The sequence below is a fragment of the Rhinolophus sinicus genome, chromosome 10 (genome assembly GCF_057876585.1).
Source record: "Rhinolophus sinicus isolate RSI-liver-muscle chromosome 10, RSI-T2T, whole genome shotgun sequence".
In the NCBI taxonomy this organism is placed as follows: domain Eukaryota; kingdom Metazoa; phylum Chordata; class Mammalia; order Chiroptera; family Rhinolophidae; genus Rhinolophus; species Rhinolophus sinicus.
Genome location: NC_142510.1, coordinates 18,682,867 through 18,704,806, shown reverse-complemented (window position 1 = coordinate 18,704,806; position 21,940 = coordinate 18,682,867). Strand labels below are relative to the sequence as shown.

The window sequence follows — 21,940 nt, the reverse complement described above, 5'->3', positions numbered from 1 at the left end:
AAATCTTCCCTGCTATTCAAATTAGTTTCTGACACCTATGTCAGCAACAGCACAATCTTTAAATGTTTGTGGATTTGTTCTGCCTTTGCTTTGAAGATACAGATCAAGTGTGATGCAGAGAAGAATTTTCTTGGGATTTGCACAGTGTTTGTCATGAGAGCAGAATTATTGGTTTCTCTAACCCAGCCTGAGCCCTGGAGCCTGAGTGACTGAGAATTATAATCAATATCCAGTGTTTCTTCTAGTATAAGAAGCGTTTATGTTAAATAGGTTAAGCAGCAGCTAAAATTCTACTATGAAAAAATCCAGAAACTGTGTTTCTATGTAAGTTTTTTGTACTTTAGTGACTGTTACTTAAAAAAAAGAAAATGACCCACCATTCTTGAGTAGTTTAGAAAACAGAAACAAAAACCTAGATCAAGTATGAAAAAAAGCATCTAGAATTGAGCTTGCTGCATATTTGTTGCTCAGTGTCTTTTAAATTAGTTCAAATCTGAAGCAACAATTTTTATCTAGTAACGCTACTAATTTGGGCTTATTTTGAATCTGTTTGCTGTTTTGCAATGTTGAGCCAAACAGCTCAAACAAAAAAGCAAAACAAAAACAACTATCTATAGCACCCATAAATGCTACATTTAAAAATTATAACCCATGGGATAAATTTCCAGATATGTTAAAATTTTCAACAGGCAAAAGTTACTAAATTGTAACATTATTTTTCTCTATAGTATGCTGTTTATGAGGAAATGTGGTAAAGATTAGAGACCAGACTGCTGTTGGTGAAAATGTTTCTTATCAAAGTTGTTAAACATTTTTTGGCATAAATTTAGTCTGATTTTCTTACTCTTGGGTTACTTGTGTTGAATGAGTGTATTTGTTCAAGTAAAGGAAAGCACTAGGCTGTGTCCATAACGTCCACATAAGCGATTTCATTTTCTGTGCTGGTGTCAGAGTATTTTAAAATGTCCCGTCAAATATGAATTACTTTTTGAGCAATGTGAGTTAAGATGAGTACACAGCTATTTTTCAGATTCCTAAAATAACTCCAGTAAGCGTACACACTTACCCAAGTGCAGGGGGATTTACATCGTCATTTATTTTCTGTGAGGGACTAAATGACAAATCATAAAATGAAAAGGATGTAGTTATTGACACTGTCCTTATTTTTAATCAAAATCCATTGCATAAGAAGTCGATTTTTCATAAAGGTACCTCAGAGTTCCCTGGGTCCTGGGAAAGATCTCTGGTGGGAGCTACCCTTCCTCCCAATCCTTCTTTTGTGGCCTGAATTGCGGTCCCTCCAGTTTCACATGTTGAAGTCCTAACCCCCAGGAACTTAGACTGTGACTGTATTTGGAGAGAGGGGCTTCAGAAAGGTCATGTTAAATGAGGCCACTGGGCTGGGCCCTGATCCACTGCGACCGGTGTCCTTCTACAATGAGGACAACAGGACAGAAGGACACACGGGGGGAAGAGCATGTAAAGACACAGAGGAGACAGCCAAGGACATGGCCTATCTCTTGACCACCCCTGGATCTCACACTTCCGGCGTCCAGAACTGTGAGAAAACGAGGTTGCTGTTTAAGCTGCCCCATCTGTGGTGTTGCGATGGCAGCTCCAGCAAAGTGACAGGGCATGTTATATGCACACGTTCTCATTCTTGTTTGGGGTTACCGTTCAGTAGCTGAGTCCAGTGGGAGCCAGCAGAAGCATGTTGGTTTCTACTCACCATGTCTCAGATGGTCCAGTAGAAGTGCAGGCAAGAGACGCCTGCTTACACTTTCTCTGTCACTAAAGGGGCTGTCCACCCCTGACTGTTTGTACGTCATTACAAGGGGCTCTGTCACAGGGCTGCAGTGAGACAGAACCCCTCCAGAGAAAGTGAAGCCACCTGTCACCCTCAGCACTCAAGGTCACAAACCCTGCTTAGAAAGAACCCGTCAGAAACCCTCTGCCAGGCCGGAAATGATTGAGCTAAAGGAGTGAGCTTGCTGACTCACCTGTGACAAGGGGACACAAATGCTAAAACACACAGACACAACCACACATGTACAGGATCCCATTTACACACGTCACCCACAAACATTCACAGCGTACATCACATACACAAACATCACACACACACACACACACTCACACACACATACTAAAACCTCACAGTTAAGATTATTTTCTGTCCCTCACTACTTCTTCCTGTCCCCACCCTCCTCTGTTCCTATCCTTGGGTACCACATAAAAGCGTCAGACCAGTCAAGCAAGCAATTCCGAATACTGTTCTATCCTCTTTCTTGGGGGCCCTAGACCCCACCTTAGGCTCAGACCCTGCGTGCCAGGCCCACCCCCGGGGGCCTCTGAGCTCACCATCAGTGACTCGGACTTTGCTGGGTGCACTGCAATTTTGCAGAACAGCCATGGCCACCTACAAAGGGGCAGGAAGGGGGAGAGATGGGCCTCAGCAGGGAAGACCTGTGTCTGGGCAGTGAGCTTGCAGAGGGCGGCTGAAGACGGCAAAGTGTCATGCAAGCGGCATAACGGTGGCTTCTTCCTGATCTGCAAAAGTCAGAGGCCACGGCTCCTGCCAGGTGGCTGAGTGCTCCTGAGTTCATTGCATAACTAACACCCGCCTCAGGAGCCTCACGGGTAAAGACGTGACTGCTTGCCAGGGGGATGCCATGAAGAGGTGCTTCTCCCCACCGTGGGGCCCACATCAGACGGGGCTCACATAGGGATGGCCGGCCTGCCTGCCTTGGAGCCCATGTTACGCCTCTGTGGTCTTTCTTGCAGCTGGTCTTTCTATGAAACTGTTCTAGGAGGCTTGTCCGTCATTATCCTAGTAGGTCCAGTGGAATCACATGAACCTTTAAAAACTGGGAAATGAGGGCAAGGAGGACTTCAGAGAGATTCAGAGCAACAGACGGGCTCGACCCCCCATTAGAGACTTACAGGCTGAGGAGCCCGTGGGAGGGCAGGGAGCGGGCATCTGCCCACACCTAAGTGCACTGAGGCATTTTGATGCCCAGAATTCCCAGGAAGGAACGCCAACCCACTGAACCCTGACAGCTGCCCCGTGCAGTGCAATAAAGACCCAGTGGTGCTTGCCAGAGCTTGCAACCCACGGAAACAGTGAGATGACGAGTCCTGTCTTAAGCCACTGCATTTGTGGGAAGTTGCCATGCAGCAATTTGGAAAGCGTACACAAACCACCCGATGGACAGCAGCTGAGTGGAACTCCTTGAAAATGAGACAAGAAGCGTCTTCGCATGTCTGCACCTTCTCCTCAATCATATTTTCATCCTCTGGTCAGTTTCTATATGGCCATTCCATAAGAGTCCATGACAGAACACAGTCCAGAAGAAACACTCCTGGCACATTGGCACGACGACTGTCACTAGAGAGACACTTGAGAAAGTCCAAGAACATTCTCCACTAAAACGAGCCTGTGATTGACAGCCTCTCACTCCACAGGCACTTCCTGACAGGATCACATGATTTAAACAGACTCCCTGATCTCCAGGCCCTGAACTTCTGACCTGCTATGGCAGGCTTTGCCTAGAAAATAAGGGCCAGCATCTACTTAGTCAATGATCAGGGGGACCTCGAAGACACATCTGCAACAATAAAGGCCATGGGCATTTTAGTGCTCATTAGACAGTTTGTAAACACGCATTGAGTGGTGTCATGATTCTCACATAATTAACCCTTTCAATAAATAAAGGTAGCTCATTTTCCTGTTGGAGAAGTAAAGACTAGATTGAAAATAAAAAATATTCCCAAAATGAGGCATATGGTACAACCAAAGATGGAATGATTGTAGTCCTAATAATTGTGTTTTTCTCTTAGCAATGTTCACAATATTGAGATCCCCCCTTCTTCCACCTCCCCCCCCAACTCCAGTTCAAACCGTTGTTTCTCAGTCTAGTTGTGTAGGACACAGCTCCCTGGCCCGTGCAGGTGTTATGAGAATCATGTCTGGAAGAATGATGCACATACCGAAATCAAAAACAACTTATTGCTAACGTATGCTAACCATTCTCTGAGCTTTCAGTGAATCATAATCTTCTTTCCGGGGGAGGGTCAGCCTCCATGTTCATGGCTGTGACTGATAGGGGGGGTAGCTGCTGAAGACCAGGGCGGCCGTGGCAATTTCTTAGAATGAGACACTGAAGTCTACCCCATCCAATGACTCTTCCTTTCATGAGTTATTTCTCTGTAGTGTGCAATGCTGTGTGACAGCATTTTACCCACAATACAGCTTTCAAAATTCAACTAAGTTGGTGTAATGTTCTCAATCCTTTGTTGTCATTTCCACAACCTTCACAGCATCTTCACCAGGAGTAGGTTCCATCTCAAGAACGGAATCTCTCTTTGCTCATCCATAAGAAGCAGCTCCTCCTTCATCCAAGTTCTCTCATGAGACTGCAGCAGTTCAGTCACCTAGAGACCTCCTTCTAGTTCTAGTTCTGCTGTTTCAACCACATCTGCAGTGACTTCGTCCACTGAAGTCATGAACCCCTCAAAGTCACCCACGAGCGTTGGAATCAGCTTCTTCAAAACTCCTGTGATGTTGATATTCTGACCTCTCCTCGTGCATCACAGATGTCCTTAATGGCACCTACAATGGTGAGTCCTTTCCAGAAGATGCTCAATCAACTTTGCCCAGATTCATCTACGGCAGCTGTAACCTCATGGAATGTATTTCTAAAGTGATAAGATTTGAAAATAGAAATGCCTCCTTGGTCCATGGGCTGAAGAATGGCTGCTGTGTTAGCGGGTGTGACAACAACATTCATCCCATTGTCCGTCTCCACCAGAGCTCATGGGTGACCAGGTGCATCGTCACTGAGCAGTCATTGTTTGAAAGGAATCATTCCTCTGAACAGTAAATCTCAACAGTGGGCTTAAAACAGTCAGTAAACCGTGCTGTAAACAGCTGTGTCATCAAGGCATTGTGGTTCCATTTACAGGGCACAGGCAAAGTTGGTTTAGATAATTCCTAAGGGCCCTGGGACTTTCAGAACAGTAAGTGAGCACAGGCTTCAACTTAATGTCACCTGCTGCGTGAGCCCCTTGCAAGAGAGTCAGCCTGTCCTCTGAAGCTTTGAACCCAGGCACGGACTCTCCTCTCCAGCTATGAAAGTCCCAGATGGCACCTTCTTCCGATATAGGGCTGTCTGCATTGAAAACCTGTTGTTTAGTGCAACCACTTTCATGAATTCTCTTACTTGACCTTCTGGATAGCTTGGTACTTCATCTCGCATGTTGATGTTATAGAGATGGCTTCTCTCCTTAAGACTAATAAACCAACCTCTGCCAGCTACAAACTTTGCTTCTGCAGCTTCCTCACCTCTCAGCCTTCATAGAACTGAAGAGAGTTCGGGCTTTGCTGTGGAGTAGGCTTTGGATAAGGGAACGTTGTGGCTGGTTTGAGCTTCGATCCAGACCACTAACACTCTCTCCACGTCAGCAACATTCTGCTTCACTTTCTTATCATCTGTGAGTTCACTGCAGTAGCACAGTTAATTTCCTTCAAGAACCTTTCCTTTGCACTCACAACGTGGCTAACTGTTTGGGGCAAGACGCCTAGCTTTCGTCTACTCTCGACCTTTGACGTGCCTTCCTCACCAAGCTTAATCGTTTCTAGCTTTTGATTGAAAGTGAGAGACCTGTGGCTCTCCTTTTCACTTGAACACTCAGAGGCCATTGTAGGGTTATTCACTGGCCTCGTTTCAACATTGCTGTGTCCCAAAGAATGGGAGGACCCCGGAGAGGGTGAAAGACAAGGCACGGCCAGTCGGTGTAGTAGTCAGAACACACAGCATCTATTCATTCAGGTTGCCATCTTCTCTGGGAGCTATTCATGGTGCCCAAAACACAGTTAAATAGTAACATCAAAAATCACTGATCACAGATCACCGTAACAAATGTAAGAATAATGAAAGAGTTTGAAATATTGTATGAATTACCAAAATGTGACACGGAGACATGAAGTGAGCAAAAGCTGTTGGAAAAATGATGCAACAGACTTACTGGATGCAGGGATCCCACAGACCTTCAGTTTGTAAAAAAACAAAACAAAACAAAACAAAACAAAAAAACGCAATATCTGCACAGCACAGTCAAGTAACATGAAACAAAATGAGGTTGCCTGTGTTTTATGTGTGTCCAGTTAAAATTCCAGGTTTCTTGGAACTGCAGAAAATTATTTTACAGTTGACATGGGAAAATAAACATGTGACAGAATTCTCAAAAGTAATGAAAAATAAAACAATCTTGGGGCCGGCCCGGTGGCTCAGGTGGTTAGAGCTCCATGCTCCTAATTCCAAAGGCTACCAGTTCGATTCCCACATGGGCCAGTGGGCTCTCAACCACAAGGTTGCTGGTTTACCTCCTTGAGTCCCACAAGGGCTCTGCCCCCTGCAACTAAGATTGAACACGGCACCTTGAGCTGAGCTGCCTCCCGGATGGCTCAGTTGGTTGGAGCCTGTCCTCTCAACCACAAGGTTGCCAGTTCGACTCCCGCAAAGGATGGTGGGCTGTGCCCCCTACAACTAGAAAACGGCAACTGGACCTGGAGCTGAGCTGCGCCCTCCACAAACGAAGATTGAAAGGACAACAACTTGACTTGGAAAAAAGTCCTGGAAGTACACACTGTTCCCCCAATAAAGTCCTGTTCCCCTTCCCCAATAAAATCTTAAAAATAAAATAAAATAATCAGGGGACTCACCTACCAGATATTAAAGTGTAGCTAAACAAAGCCCTGTCATTAGAACAGCACTGCATGCGGCTGCAGGGAAGGCAACACGGAGACACCAACAGTTATATATTGTGATGAAATTGCCTTAGCTGCTATCTCAGCAAATGCAAAATCAAATTCAAGATGGCTTCAAATCAAAATGGAAAGAAAGCAAATATAAATTATGAAATTAGCAGAGAATATGGAGGATGTTTGTGTAAACTCGGAGTAAGGAAGGCTTTTTGAAGGAAGACAGTTAAGAAGAGAACATAGCTAATTTTCAGATAAAACTACTCTAGTAAGATTGCAACTTACCTTCGTGCAGATGAAAGCGGGTTATCTGCTTGCTGTGAGGATAATGAAAATACAGAAAACGAAGACAAGTTATTGACACTGAGCTTATCTTACACAAAATCCAAGGCAATGTTTAGTCGATTTTGACTCCCCTGGGTCCTGGGCAAGGACCTCACTGTGGGGACAGCATCCTCCTCCCAGCCCTCGTGACATGTGTACCTACCCTGTTTTTCCCCTTCTCTTTCCTAAAACACCAGGAATGGGACCGCTGGTTCATAGGGTAAATGTGTATTTCAGTTTTTAAGAAGTTGCCTCACCTCCAGAGTGGTGGACTTCACAATTCCACTAGACATGTGGGAGACTGCCAGTTTCCCCCCAGCTTCACTGACAAGTGCTACAAGTATTGTCAGTCTTTTTGATTGTAGACACTCTCACAGCGTGCAGCGGTACCTTCTGCTTTTCCCTGACCCCCTAATGCTGAGTGAGGCCAGCCTCCTTTCCACGAGCTCATTTGTCACCCACAGATCCACGATGGTGTACAGTATGTACAAATCTTTTGCCCATTTAAAAAACTGGGTCCTGCTTCTCATAATTGAGTGTTGGAAGCTCTTTATCTATTCTGAATAGATTTGCAAATATTCTTTTTCTGTGTGTGGCTCATATTTTCGTGTTCTTCATGGTGACCTTGGAGGAGCAAGTGTTTTTACCACTGATAAGGGGCAGCTGCAGAAAGGGGCGAGCCTAAGGGAGTCAGCCCTGCTGGCGTGGTCCTCTGAGAGGGAATGCAGAAAGGAGGCAGCACACACGTGCACACCACACACACACACACACACACACAGGCACTGCCTCACACATGCACACTCACACACAAACATCACTCCTGCACACACCCCACGCAAACACACACCGACACATTACACACATCACCCAAACTCACTCGTGCACACATACGTCTCCCAGACACACTTACATGAAGATAGGCACTCATCACACATACACATGAAACATCACCCCAAAACAACACACCCACACACTCACACACAGGCACGCTTACAGGACCATGGCCACAGGTGACCTTGGGCCTTGTTCCAGCCCTGCTCACAGGGACTTTCATACCTTTGCTGTAGGCAGGTTTGAACTCAGCACTGAAACTTTTGATGCCTGTTCGGACCCTCTTTTTACATAACTAAGAGTGGTTAGGCCGTTGCACACTAGAAAGGAGAAAGGAACAAAAGGCAGAACTGCCATCAACTGTGCACAGTGCCCACACACAAGTGGGCAGCACGGGGCCCAGTCCCAGACCCCAGGGCCCCACCCCACAGTGCTGGGGACTGCTCCCTAACCCGGAACCCCGGGAGCTACTGGACAGCCTCTCCAGAGCCCATCTGGCTGTGGGCAGCGGCCACAGCTCCTTCCCCGTTGCAGGATCGGCTGCCCTGCCTGCCTCAGAGCCCACAAAGTGGACGTGCACCTACAGCAAGTGGCAGCTGGGACACTGGCTCCAGCATGTGGCAAGTCACCACAGGTTCTCAAAAGAAAGGCTGAGGTCTGTTTGTCAATGGAAAAGCAGTATCAGTGAGAATGGGTTCTGTGCCTGTTTCACCAGTGTGCTTCATGAGGGGCCATCTTTCCATTTGTCTCCCTGGAAACCAACAGGCACACAGCAGCTGGTTTACAATCGTGTCTGCAAAGTGAGGCCCCCCACAAGCCGACTTGCAGCTCGCCCAGGTCAGGGCTCGAGGAGCAGAAGCCCACCCCTTCCCTGGTGGTCTGCACCCACTTTTGTTTCTGCTGTGATGGGCCTGCTTCTCTTTCTGATGAACTCCACCTGGCTCTTATTGCATTCTTCCACATTCCCTCTGACCTGGGTCAGAGTTGGAGGCCATACACTCACACGTGTTTATATTCCAGAGGAATAGCCATTCCTTTGCCTGGGTTTACACAAATGCCACCCACAGCAGCTTGCGAGCAGGCCCTGCGTGACTCCGAGCACCCGGTCACTCTGTGTCATGTGAAACGTTGACATGTTACATAACGAGGAAGTAGAGGACACACAGCACAGAACTTTGGACCCGACAGGTGAGGAACCTGGAGCCCACAGCGCAGTGTGCGGTAAACGGACGACCGCCCGTGTTCCCTCCAACATCACCCGGTGCGCACACACCAGCTCGGGCCGTCTGTGGGACCCTGCTCGCCCTCAGTACCGTCCAAGATGCTTTCTCTTCCTTTGGCCACAAAGGTGGCTTTTCTTCACACCTGTGCTGTGGGCGCTCTCCACGTTCACACATCTTCCCAGCAGACCTTGCCCTCACCAGGGCGTCACTTCCACGTGCGTTCTGAGGATTCAGCATGATGTCCCTCTCCCCAGCTTTGAAATGGAGCACCCCACTGCTGACAGCGTCTGTGTCCCCAGCAGTGCCCACTACAGGGCATTCATCCCTTTGTACCGTCCTCTGGACTGCTGGGCCTAGGGACTTGCAGAAAAGCTGACTGCCGGAACGTTGTTTCCATGACTGGGTCACAGAGGCTGGCTTCATCTTGCCTCCCACTCTCTTGTCCTCTCATTTGCTGCTCTGATGATGCCATCTGTCCTGTTGTGGGACGCTCTGCCCGTCACGCAAGGGAAGGAGGCCCCTGCCAGGAACTCACGCGGACTGAGCCTACCAACAACCTGCTGGGGAGCCTGGAGGGTCCTCCCCAGTCAGATGAGACCACAGCCCCTGCCAGCAGCTTTGACTGGTGCCTCACAGGAGACCCAGGGCCAGAGGACCCTGCCAAGCTGGACTCCTGACCCACGGACACCGAGGCAGTAAGCACACGCTGTTTGACGTGGCCACGCTTCAGGGTGGTTTTACTTTAACTAACATCCCAACTTCTGCTTGGAAACCTTTTTTTTAAAGATTTTATTGGGGAAGGGGAACAGGACTTTATTGGGGGAACAGTGTGTACTTCCAGGACTTTTTTTTCCAAGTCAAGTTGTTGTCCTTTCAATCTTAGCTGTGGAGGGTGCCGTTCAGCTTCAAGTTGTTGTCCTTTCAGTCTGAGTTGTGGAGGGCACAGCTCAGCTCCAGGTCCAGTTGCCGTTGCTAGTTGCAGGGGGTGCAGCCCACCATCCCTTGCGGGAGTCCAACCGGCAACCTTGTCGTTGAGAGGACGCGCTCCAACCGACTGAGCCATCGGGGAGCTCAGCTGCAGCTCAGCTCAAGGTGCCATGTTCAATCTTAGTTGCAGGGGGCGCTGCCCACCATCCCTTGTGGGACTCGAGGAATTGAACTGGCAACCTTGTGGTTGAGAGCCCACTGGCCCATGTGGGAATCGAACCGGCAACCTTCGGAGTTAGGATCATGGAGCTCTAACCACCTGAGCCACCGGGCCGGCCCTGAAACCTATTCTTTGATGTCCAAACCCCTAAACTAGATATGGTCAGTGCTGAACTCGTGTGCTGGTTCCCTGTCAGGGGGTCTCCTCCTGAGCGCGCCCAAAGCAGTCAGTGTGGCACCACTGCCCTCCTGGTTGCCCGAGTTGGAACCCCGGAGGTCTCTGTCCTCAGATCTCCAGTTGGCCATTAAGTCCTGTGGATTTAGGGTTCTCCAGTGTCCCCTCTCTTGTGCCCGTGAACTCATCATGTATGTCCCCAGGCCAGCTTGCCTGCCCAGCTTGTCCCCTGCAGCCTGTGGTGCACACTGCTGTTGGGGCACTGTCTCCAAGTGCACCCTCGAACCCTCAACCCCCACTCAGCCTGCAGCGTGCTCAGCAGCTTTGGGAACAGCCTCAGCCGACCAGGCCTTCGGGCGCTATTTTAGGACACTTCTCTGGCTCAGCTAGGGATGTCACCACACTAGACCAACTGGCACAGCCCTTCCAGGTCCACCTTCTCTTAGGGAGCAGCCGTCATGACTTTCAAAGAAAGGCTTCAGGCTGGGGGAAGTCATACCTCCCCTATCCAGGGGCTTGATGGAGCGTGCCACGTGCTGCCGACCACCCTGAGTGCACACAGTCAAGCCACCAGTCCTCCTGCAGCACGTCTGCCTAGTGGACACGCTGTCACTGAGCTGAGTGTCTTCATGGTTAGGATTTCCGGTTGGTGCTTTCTCAGTCACCCTGTTCTCTTCCCATGGTGCCCTGGTCCTACCTCATAGACTCCATTTCTCCCTGAACGTGTTAACCTACAGCTTTTCCATCTCTCATGTTTTCCCCAAGTCTCAGGGTAGAACTTGCCCAGCTGCCTCCCGTGGTGCTCGTTTGTCCTTTCGGCTTCGAGCTGGTTGCTGGCAGAGGCCAGTGGGGTGGGGAAGGGCCACCTGACTTGGGACACCTGTGAACGACTGGCCAATGGGGGGGGGGGGTACGTACGCAGGTAGATATGGAAAAAGAGCAGGTACGTGATCACCACCAGGCAGAGGCTGGCCAACAGCAGCACAAACATCTCGATGCTCACGACCACTAGGGTCTTCGTCCTCACGGGGAAAAAAGGCAGGAACAGCAGCCACGTGCCCTGACTGCTGATGGCTGTGGAGACAAGGGAGACACACCTGCATCCAGCATCTGCTGACATGGCAGCACCTCTTCAGGTGAGCACCATGGGCCAGAGCCTGGCAGTGGGGGAGGCGATACCAGCCTAGTGAGCACCTACCGGCCCAGGTGAGCCCGTCCTCCTTACCCAGGTGTGTGCCCTGCCTTACCTAAGTGCCTCACAGCCCCTCCTGTCTGCAGTGGGCATTGTGATTCCATGTTATGGGTCTTGAAAGTGAGGCTGGGAGAGGGGAACTACATCCAGGACACAGAGCCTGACCTCTCTGCCTCATCCCACCACCACCCTGTCCTGCAGTCCACGTCCTCGCCAGGCCCTCCTTTCTGCACCAGCCACTCTCAAGAAGGCTACAGCCAGCACCTTGTGGCATTTCTAGGATACAGTCTGCTGTGATGCTCCCAGCCACATGGCTTCCAAAAGTAAGTAGGAGAAAATCTCAAAGGTTGCGTGCGTGGGGCAGCTGAAGTCTCTGCTCCACAGCAAAGTCCGGAAAAGGGCTTGAGCCCAGGTACCTTCGTGGTGCCCAAATGGGGTTACGCACAGCAGTATTGTGTGGCTACAGACAAAGTCTGATGCCCCAGGGGTGGCAGCACCATGTGGTGGGGCTGGGCTGGACCCACCAATAAAAGCAAAACATCCTGGGGAACTGGAGGTTTAGAAGCCCTGCGGAATCTTCCAGAACAGTGAGCCCAGGAAGTGGCTTCCGCTCCCAGTCGAGGAATTCACCTGGAGCCCATCAATTGCACCATGGCTCCAGGACCAGCAAGTCCCAGAGAGGCCAGCCTCACCTCACCCTGCTCACGTGCTGCTGCCCAGCACCTCCTGCCCTCTCCTGCTCTCCTCAGAGCCAGCAAAGTGAGGGGCCCAGTCAACAGGACACTTGACCAGTGACAAAGGACAAGGGAAATGCACAAAGACCATGCCCTGAGCACCTGGTGTGTCAAGGTCTCGCTCACCAGACGCGAGCCACATTCCCATTCCATCTATGGGGCCGAGTGTGGAACCAGCCGCCACCAATGTGGACAGAGGCGCTGCAGGGCCCGCCACGTGCAGCTCACAGAGCTCGTTCTCCAAGGGACGTTCCCAGGCTGCTGGGCACCACTGCCCCTCTGACTGAGGCCTCCTGTGGGGCGTGTCAGGGAGGGTGGCTGGCAGAGGCCTGGGGCGGCTCTTCCTGCTGAACGGGGCCTGGTCTCACTGAGCCCCACCATTCACTTTTGCGGCACCCCAGGCCGCAGCACCCCAGGCCCGTCCCCAGACAGCTCTGCCTCGTGCCCCACACTGCTCCTGTCCATGACCAAATGCAAGGGCCGGGGTGCAGACCCCACTCTCTGATGCCTGACACTCCCTGGGGGCTCAGGAAGCTGCTGGGCTGATATGTGGACTCTAGTCCCTCTGCCCCAGGAAAGTACCAGCCTCCCTCCCCCAAACAGGCTGACAGCTCCTGGAAGGAGGGCTTTCACCTGGAAGACTGCTAGAAAGACACACAGAAACCCGAGGGGAAGCAAACCTGGGGAGCAGCACGTACCTCCATAGTGGGGGTCCTCGCGGAGGGCCTCTGGATTGATGAAATGCTGGATTAAGATGTACATCACAATGGCAATGATCCCAAGCAGACCCGTGAAGGCGGAGGCTATGGAGCTGAAGAACCACCTGTGGGAGAAACAGGGCTCAGAGCGACCGATGACAGCGCTGCCGGCAGCACCCAGAGCCCGGCGTCCCCACTGCGGGTTGGCCCAGCACACCCTTACTGCTGCTCGGGTCGCATGGTGACGCTCAGGTTAAACCGCAAATACATGCCAGCTTTTCAATTTAAACGATTTTATTACCAACTCTCTCTGAAGTTGACTAGCTCTTACTAAGCTGATAAGAAAAATTCCAGAGCAGAGTGATTCACCAGCATCATCGTTAAGTTGCAAACTACCCTTCATCAGGGATACATTTCAGATCAACTCAAGAACATAAAGTGTTCACAGAAGAAGTACCCAAAGCCATTTATCATGCATTCCAGGGCCTCACAGCCCCTTCTGCAATTGTCTAACTCCTGACCCAGTTTCTTGTAAACAGGAATCACTCAGGTGAGAGATCCCTTCAGAGCATTGTTGAAAATATATTAAGTGTAGAGATATCCCAGATCCCTGTTCTAAGTATTGAAAGTATATTAGCACTCAGAGAAAACATCCGTAAATACATTCTATTGTGTTCTAATGAGTTTTTGCTTCCCCATTTTTGATAATATCTTCGATTTCTTCTGAGACCCTTCCTTTGTAGCCGTTTGGTTCTACTGCACTTCACTACTTTTGAGACGCCAGTACAAAACCATTCTCTTTTGCACTGATGTAAGTGACCTTTTTATACTGGGGTGAAGGGAGAGCACTCATAATTTTTCATCTGATAACTTCAATAGGTTATTTCTTCTCCTTCTTGAGTATAAACAGTAAGTTCTATTGGGACATATGTTCCACTATTGACCCTTTCTTGTTTATCCAGAGAACTTAAATTGCTTTTGTTCATTTTCCATACTTCCATCCTTCATCGCCAAGACTGAAAAATGGTGGTTATGCCAGCCCTAAGTAGCTGCATGCAGGGGAGGGGCCATGCCAGCATGCAGACTGGGGTTCTGCCCTGTCCCTGACCTCTTGGGGCCCCTCTTCTATAGGGGCAGAGGCAGGACAAGCGTTCCCAGGTCCCTTCCAGTCATACAATTCTGATTGGATTTTTCTAATTATGGCACGTTTGGATTTCCTTCTGGTCAAAGCAGTGAAGCTTCTTTCCATGCAGGCACAACTGGGGCATTTCCCACGCGGTGTCCCTCGCTTGGTGGCTGGGAGAGCACTTGGCACCTTTGCTGCCTACTGGTGGGTGAGCCACGGAGCCCGCTCCACCCTACACCTGACTATAGCTGGCAGGCCACGTGACCTGCCAGCAAAGTCTTCCCGTTTCCAAGTGCGGTGCAGATTACTGGGAGGTACTGTGTCTTTCCTGGTGACACGCAGCTCTTTACCGCCAGCAGAGCTGACTGACAGCCTGGTGAACCACAGGCCCACACCCTGAGCTGAGCAAGTGTCCAGCCTCCCGTTCACGGCTGGACACTTGCTCCTGACGCAGCCCGCGGGCTACATCCTCTGTGCTCGGGCCTGAGGCCTCTGGCGAGCAGAAGGCAGAGGGACCCAGGCCAGCAGGGTAAGGACTCGTCAGCCCAGCCCATGCCCTACGGACAGGGACTGACTCCTCGCCAATCCTAATGGGGGTCTCCAGTCATTTACTTTGTGAGGACGGGCTTGACATGGCCTGTCCAGGGATGGCCCCACCCAAACACGTCTCAGGACCAGACCAGGACACCTGACGGACTGGGAGAGCGGCTGTGCTGGGGGGTGGGACACAGCTCTCACCGAGGCCCCTCCCCCACCCCCTCACCAGTAATTCCTGCTCCCCACGCAGTTGTTCATCCATTTGCAGTGATGGTCAAAGCCAGACACACATTTGTTGCACGTACGACAATGTTTTGCTTTCATGCTTCTGGAAGGAAAAATTGGGGAGGGGCAGCCTGTCAGCAACTAGTGCAGGAGAGGGACTGGGTCAGAGCCCCCAACTGCCTGTAGGGGGACAAAAGGGCAGCAGCAGCCCATGTCAGAGTCAGAGAGGACCTGCGCCCAGCGGTGGCGTGCCTTCCCTTGGCCACGCCTGCCACGTGTGGCCAGGGTTTGAGGGAGGCCTGGAGGCCAGGCTCGGATCCCACCATGACCACTGGGCCTTCCTCTCACTGAGGTCCCCAGGTCCTACCACCCTGTGATCCAGTGGGGCAGGGGCTCATCTGAGAAACCCCAAGGAAGACCATGCTCTGGCCCCTAAGCATGGGGCGGGGAGGACTGTGTGTCTGAGGCCACAGCACCAAACACATGCAGGCCCGAGGCAGCCACCCCTCCTCCGAGTCCAGCCCCCGCCTCTGTGGAGGACAGCGTCTGACCCTCGCGAGTGGTGGGGCCATTGGTTTTGCCCAGCCCCGCCCCCAGCACTCACAGCCCCGCCCCCAGCACTCACAGCCCCGCCCCCAGCACTCACAGCCCCGCCCCCAGCACTCACAGCCCCGCCCCCAGCACTCACACAATGGCATCACACAGGCTACAGTATTGATCCTGGATGACATGGGCCTGGTGGGCACGATCGAAAGAAGGCCGAGGTGCTCCGTAGATTTTACAACGGACGCTGGCTTCGGCCGGGTCGATTGTCATTGCAGTGACGTAAGCAATGTAATGTAAGACAAACCCTCCGCTGGTCACCTGAGGGTGGTGTGTCAAGGAAACAGCCCTCAGACTGGTCAGCACGGAGCCACGTGTCTGGGCCCTGGTGTCCGGCCAGGAGCTGTGGGCCCACCTGTTGGCAGGACCCAGAACAGCCTCTCTTGTTTCTCATTCCTTGTTCCAGGAAGCCAAAGCAGGGGCTGTTGGAGGGAAACTCTCACCCTGGAGCCAGGGCCCCACGAGGTGAACCATTGTTCACCTGAGAGTGTGGCTCCCACTTGTCTCACTAAAGGCAGTGGGAAGGCCTGTGCAAGCAGGTGGCACCAGGCCACATGCTGAAGTTTGTCCTGGGGTGAGAGCAGGGGGTCTGCACAGGGGTTACCAATGCATGGGTGGCATTCTGAGCTTATGTTCAAGACAGAAAGAGCAGGCAGAGGGGAGGGAGGACTCACACACTCAGCCAATGAGCTTTGGGGTGAGTGGGTGGTCTCCCCACAGGCCCCAGGGGCTGTAGCAGCTGCTACTCCCTCTAGAGCCTCATGGAGGAATTAAATCCTCACGTCCTTCCTTTGCACCTTGAATCCAAGTCAGCCTCCGTGGGAAGCCATCTGGGCGCTGCGACCCTGTGTGGATGAGGGCCCGTCACAGACATCCACAGTGCAAGAAGCCTGAGGGGGGCTGCTACTGGCCAAGGCGGCTCATCCCTCCCTCATCCTCTGGCCTCCAGCCACTGGGTGCAGACCCAGGGCCTTAAGTGCCCAGTGTGAGCATGGAGGCTGCAGGGTCCAGGGCTGGGGGGCAGCTGAGATGACCCTGATGAGGGCGGGTGAGAATAAAAAGACAAGAGGGTCAGACAAAACCAGGGGAGGGCCTCCACGTGGGGTAGGGGAGCCGGCTGACAACTAGCCAGGCCCTGGGGGTCCTCTGAGGGGGACAGGACTGACAAGACCCCTCCGGGGCCATGTGGGGGGCCAAGTGACATGCAGACCCTTCCCATGGCCATGGGAACCTGCAGGGCTGGGTGGGGGAAAGGCTCGAGCTGAAGTCAACTTCAGCCACGAGAACTACATGGCTGACTGCTGCACTGCTCTGCTGCTGAGCAGAATGAGGCCAGGCCCCTGGACCCCTGGATAGGGTGTGGGGTGGAGCGGGGAGGTGCTCAGTGGCTGGGCCGGGCCTCACAGTCACAGCCAGTGACACTAACATTGTCCTGGCACGCTGGTCCCCCTGCACCTGCTCCCTGAAGCCTGAGGTTCAGGCCAGACGCACGCAGCACTGTTTGTGTGGTCACTGGGGCAACAGGAGTACATCCTGACCAGCAGGCAGGACACAGGCGGTGACAGTCCAGGACAGTGAGAAGTAGCACTGGGCCCAGGTGTGGCCCTTTTCTATGCAGTCCTAAAGGAGAATGGCCCTTGTCAGAAAGTGGTGGGCTAGGTGGTCAGGGGGACAGCTGGGGGCAGTGGATGGACAGGATGGGGAATAGCCAGGGACAGGTAGGTGGACAGGAGGGGTCAGGGTGGCCAGGGGACACTTAAAACTTGTGATTCATACTTGTTGATTGTAATCATTGAAGCCTAATGTTCTCTCCTGCCCGTTCTGAGCCTAACTCCTGAACAAATAACAACACCCGAATGACTGGTCAAATGGCTTCAGGCTCTATAGAGCTAACGGATTTATTAAAATCTATTTCCCCTCATTCAGGGGCCTTAGGGATACAGATGATGCCCCAGCAAGATCACCAGTCCCAACCAAAGAAGCCAACACGGTCTTCCAGGTGGATCTCGGGACCACTCCTCTCATGTGAGATCAGATAGGACAAGAGTTCCATGAATCCCCACTAGGTAGGGACAGCTCCATGCCCCTGCCCAGCAGGAAGCAGATACAGAAGAAAAGACCTTCTGTCTGTCCCTCAACTTCCCATAGAGATTTTATGGGGATCATGTCTCTCAAGGGGAAAACTAGGCAGGCAGTTAGAGACAGGCATCGGGTCTCTGCATTCCTGCACCCACAGAACGCGACCACCCAAAAGACCTCCCCTCTCTGCCCAAAGTTTGCCCTTTTCATTGTAATTATCTACCCCTATGAGCAACAAATGGGTACAAAATACCCAACTAGATTAAACCGGCCACTCACACCTCTCCAGTAAAGGCCACAACGACCTTCGTTTCACCTGGGCCTCATTATACCATCATTATAATATCATGCATATGCCCGGAAGTTCATTAATATCAGTATAACAGACTGAATTCTGGGAAGGAACATGCATAGTCTAAAAAGATGAGGTAATCGCCTCTTGTCAATCACAGGTGTCAATCATGTGGTCCCATGCCCAGAAAGGAACAGCCCATTCTAGAGAAAAAGGGTAAAAACTCCAAGTCCTTGCCAGTCCGAGCCCTTTGCGCCTTTTGAGCCTTGCTTTTGCTCAGGGGCCCGCTCCAAACCCTTTGGAGTGTACTTTTTCTTTTAATAATGAGCCCTTGAGCCATTTCTGCTGCTCGGGTCCGCTCCTATTTCTTTGCAGTGTACTATCTCTTCTAATAAACTGCTCTTTCACCACTTTGTGTGTCATTCAATTCTTTGCTCCAGATGTCAAGAACCTGGGCACAGCGCCGAGAAGAGCTCACCCTCCAGTAACACCACCACTTAGGACAAGCGGGAGGGGCAGCACAGAGTGGGCGCTCAGTCCCTGGGGGTGGGGACGACCAAGGCAGGTGTGAGCAGGGGGTGAGGTGAGCCCGGCCTCGTCACTGGGCTGCACAGCGCGACTCCTGGATGAAGACACAGGGCCAAAGAGAAACGAGATGATGGGTTATAACCCAGCACGTGAGCAAGACCCACAGTTCGGGGCTGAACTGGGTCCCAAAGGACACTGAAGTCCTAACCCTCAGGACCTGCGAATGTGACCTTATTTTTCGGATGAAGTCCTTAAGGTGGGTCCTAATCCATGTGACTGGTGCCCTTATAAGAGGAGATTAGGACACAGACATGCACAGGGGAACAAATACAGAAGGACAGAGAGGAGGCGGCCATCTACCAGCCCAGGGACACCTGAGGCCACAAGGCTGGGAAAGAGGCCTGGAATGGGTCCTGTCCTAGAGCCTTCAGAGGGAGCACAGCCCTGCCGCCACCTTGACATTGGACTTCTGGCCCCAAAACAGAGAGAATACATTTCTTTGATTAAGCCACCCTGTCTATGGCACCCACTATGGCAGCAACCAGGGGAAACTCACGCAGCACAGTCCATGCTGCCGCCAAGGGGCTGTTGGCCTGGCTGCCACCTGCAAACAGGCTGATGTCACAAGAGGACCAAACAAGAGACACGGATCCCATGCTGCCCTCACGCACCCTGCTGAGCTGTAAAGGCAGACGTCTCTGGGGTACCCCACAGAGCACGGCCACCCGGGAGGACCTCAGATGTGAAAGCCCACAGCGAGCCATGTGAAGGCTGACCTGGAAAGCTCTGCGTGGGACAGGGCTCCACAGCACACACCCGACAGAGGCTGGGCTGTATGTGCTGATGTCCTTCCTTATTAAACTCACTTTTCTTCATTGGACAACACACACTGACCCCTGTACATCCTTGGGAAAGCTGCGGTGGGTCAGGTCTCCACCTCCCCCAGTCCCCCGGCTCCCTGCCCCCACCCCAGGACCCTGGCCGCCCCCCTCCCCACCAGGCGCAGTCTCCCTACACCAGGGGCAGGTGAGGGGCGGACACTGCTGTGTGAGCATCTGCACATTTAGCCAGGACCCTGAGCCAGTGAGACACACAGAGAACAGGTGTGTGAGGGTTCAGGCTCCGTGACAATGGGGGTGCACAGGGTGAGGAGTGGGGAGCGGGAGAGGACACCTGTGGGTGACTCAGTGTGGAGGACAGAGCACAGAGGAGTGTCACAGCAGGCACAGGAGCCCCTCTGCCCGAGGAGAACTCCCGTGACCCTGCCCCACCCTAGACCACAGGCAGGTGCTGCCCTCCCTAAAGGATACAGCGTAGGTGACGTACTGCCACTCACGGGGCAACATGGGGATGAAGACACAGAACATGGCCAACACATGGGTCAGGAGCATGGCCCAAGCCACCACCTGGAAGGGATCGAAGGGCTTCGACCAGCCGTTCACTCTGGACCAACGAGGTGGCGCCACCTCCTTCACCATGCTGGGCACGGTGTCCGGGATGATCGGCCTGGGCAGCAGCCCCTCTGTAAGAGAGAGGAGGGGAGCATGGCAGACCGTGAGCCTCCTGCCACAGCCCCGCATGGCTGGGAGACCCCAGAGGCAGGAACCCACCACCCAGCATCGCCCGGGGCCTGCTGTTGATGGCAGAGTTGGCAGGGCGGGGCCAGAGTGGGCAGGGGGTCCTCCATGGGGGACCAAAGCCAGTCCTGTAGAGCCTACCCAAGCCACAGCCACCATGCCGCTCTGGAAAATGGAAGGGGCACCCACCCAACAGGACCCAGGGGTGGGCAGGGGACAGTCTGCAGCGAGCGCACAGTCTGTCTGAAGACGCATCAGTGCGGGAGGAAAACCCACACGAGCATGAGGCCCTCACCCTGGGGAAACTGAGGCCATGCAGGGAAAGCAGAGCCAGTTGCTATGACCTGGTGATGTGTGTACCCAACTGAAATCCACCCTCAGAATTCTTCCTGAAAGCTCCCCTCAAGCACAGCACCAGAGACCACATTTCCAGAGAGTTCTGTGTTAGTCCTCCTGCGACAGGACAACCTGCCGACATCCAGGCATCCTGGTGTCACCCAGCGGCTGGGAGGGACTGTGGTCCCTTCTGTCCAGTCAGGTGGGCAGGAGCCACCGGGATAAGAAAGGACATGGCGTCAACTGCAGAGCAGTGAGAGTGTGGGGGAGGGGTGGACGATGTCTCACAGCTGCTACAGGGGGACTTTTGGAAAACTCTGCCACATTATGCACTGTGCAGAGCCCTTCATGTCCCTTCAGAATAAAATGCACAGAAAATGTAGTTGCTAAAACTGTTTCTTTGGGAAGAGACTTTTGTTGGAAAATATTCAAAGACTATTTCTTATGAGCTGCAAATTCCCTTGGTAATTTTCCTAAGAGGTTTTGGCTGCTGTCCACTCTGATACTCTGGGTGTGAGACCATGTGGACATGAGGCCACAGTGGCCTCGAGCTTCCTTGGGTTACATGAGAATCTCAGGGAGACCTGCGACAATATCACATTTATAAAACAAGACCAGGGTACCATGCGGTGGGGGGAAGAGAACACAGAAAGGTAGTATTTGTATAAAAACACGATTCCCACATCAAAACCACATGCAGCTACGAGGCCAACCACAGAAAACACATGGCTAAAAGTCAAAGTCCCAGAGTGGGGAAGGCAACATCAAGGACTTATCGCAGATCTGGGAACAGAGAGGTGAAGACGTCATAATTATGAGAGAAAATTGAAGTGTCATGGAGACTAGAAGCTGGAGACATATGTTACTTGTTAGGATTCTGCACAAGAGACAATGGAGAGGGTGTAAGAGAAGAAACAAGGAAAAAAGGGGGAGAAAATGTGTCTGCAATTCAAGGGATTCAAGACTTTCGACCTGAAGTTGGCTTCAAGAGCCAGATAGGAGTCGTGACAAAAAGAAATAAGATTACCTACACTAACTATATGGACACCTGAAAGTGGGAACTGGCTTCAGATTTTGTAGAATTCAAAACAGAGCAGCTCTTCCAGTTCAAACAGTACTTTGAACCAAAATAGACACAGCCAAACTCTCAGTAAAGTGACCCAGGGCTGGGGCAGCAGCACAGTGGAGGCTGTGTCCCAGCGACAGAGGCAGAGGCCAGGCCAGGTACCACCCCACCCACAGTCAGCAATAGCAGCTGACCAGCAGGCTCACCCCCTCAGCCCCTGGTCAGGCCCCAACAGCCAAGGAAAAGGCTGTTCTTCCCCGCCACACCCGGCACACGGCTTTGACATTGCTGCTGCACAGGAAGACACACATCACACCACACATACATACCACTCACACACACTAAACCCACATCACATACTTACCATATACACATATATACCACACACGAAAACCACTTACACACACAACTCACACACCTCACCACTCATACACCAAACGTACCACACTACACACACACACACACACACACACACACACACACTA

General features: G+C 52.1%; 1 protein-coding gene across 4 annotated transcripts in view; it reads right to left on the bottom strand.

The window, feature by feature from the left end:
* The window catches only part of LOC109437776 (putative palmitoyltransferase ZDHHC11B), a 28,181-nt gene extending 6,241 nt beyond the window's left edge, over positions 1-21,940 (bottom strand). Inside the window, exons 1-8 of one of the 4 annotated variants that reach the window (XM_088801487.1) lie at positions 19,787-21,926; positions 15,663-15,838; positions 14,976-15,077; positions 13,087-13,211; positions 11,381-11,536; positions 8,144-8,238; positions 7,049-7,080; positions 652-5,851 (exon numbers count right to left, since the gene is read on the bottom strand). In XM_088801487.1, the coding sequence (XP_088657613.1) occupies positions 5,824-5,851; positions 7,049-7,080; positions 8,144-8,238; positions 11,381-11,536; positions 13,087-13,211; positions 14,976-15,077; positions 15,663-15,838; positions 19,787-20,308 (1,236 nt within the window). In that variant the 5' untranslated portion in view covers positions 20,309-21,926 and the 3' untranslated portion in view covers positions 652-5,823. Of the gene's footprint in view, positions 1-651; positions 5,852-7,048; positions 7,081-8,143; positions 8,239-11,380; positions 11,537-13,086; positions 13,212-14,975; positions 15,078-15,662; positions 15,839-19,786 lie in introns of those variants that run through there. The other 3 variants (XM_088801484.1, XM_088801486.1, XM_088801485.1) reach the window with 3 other exon arrangements.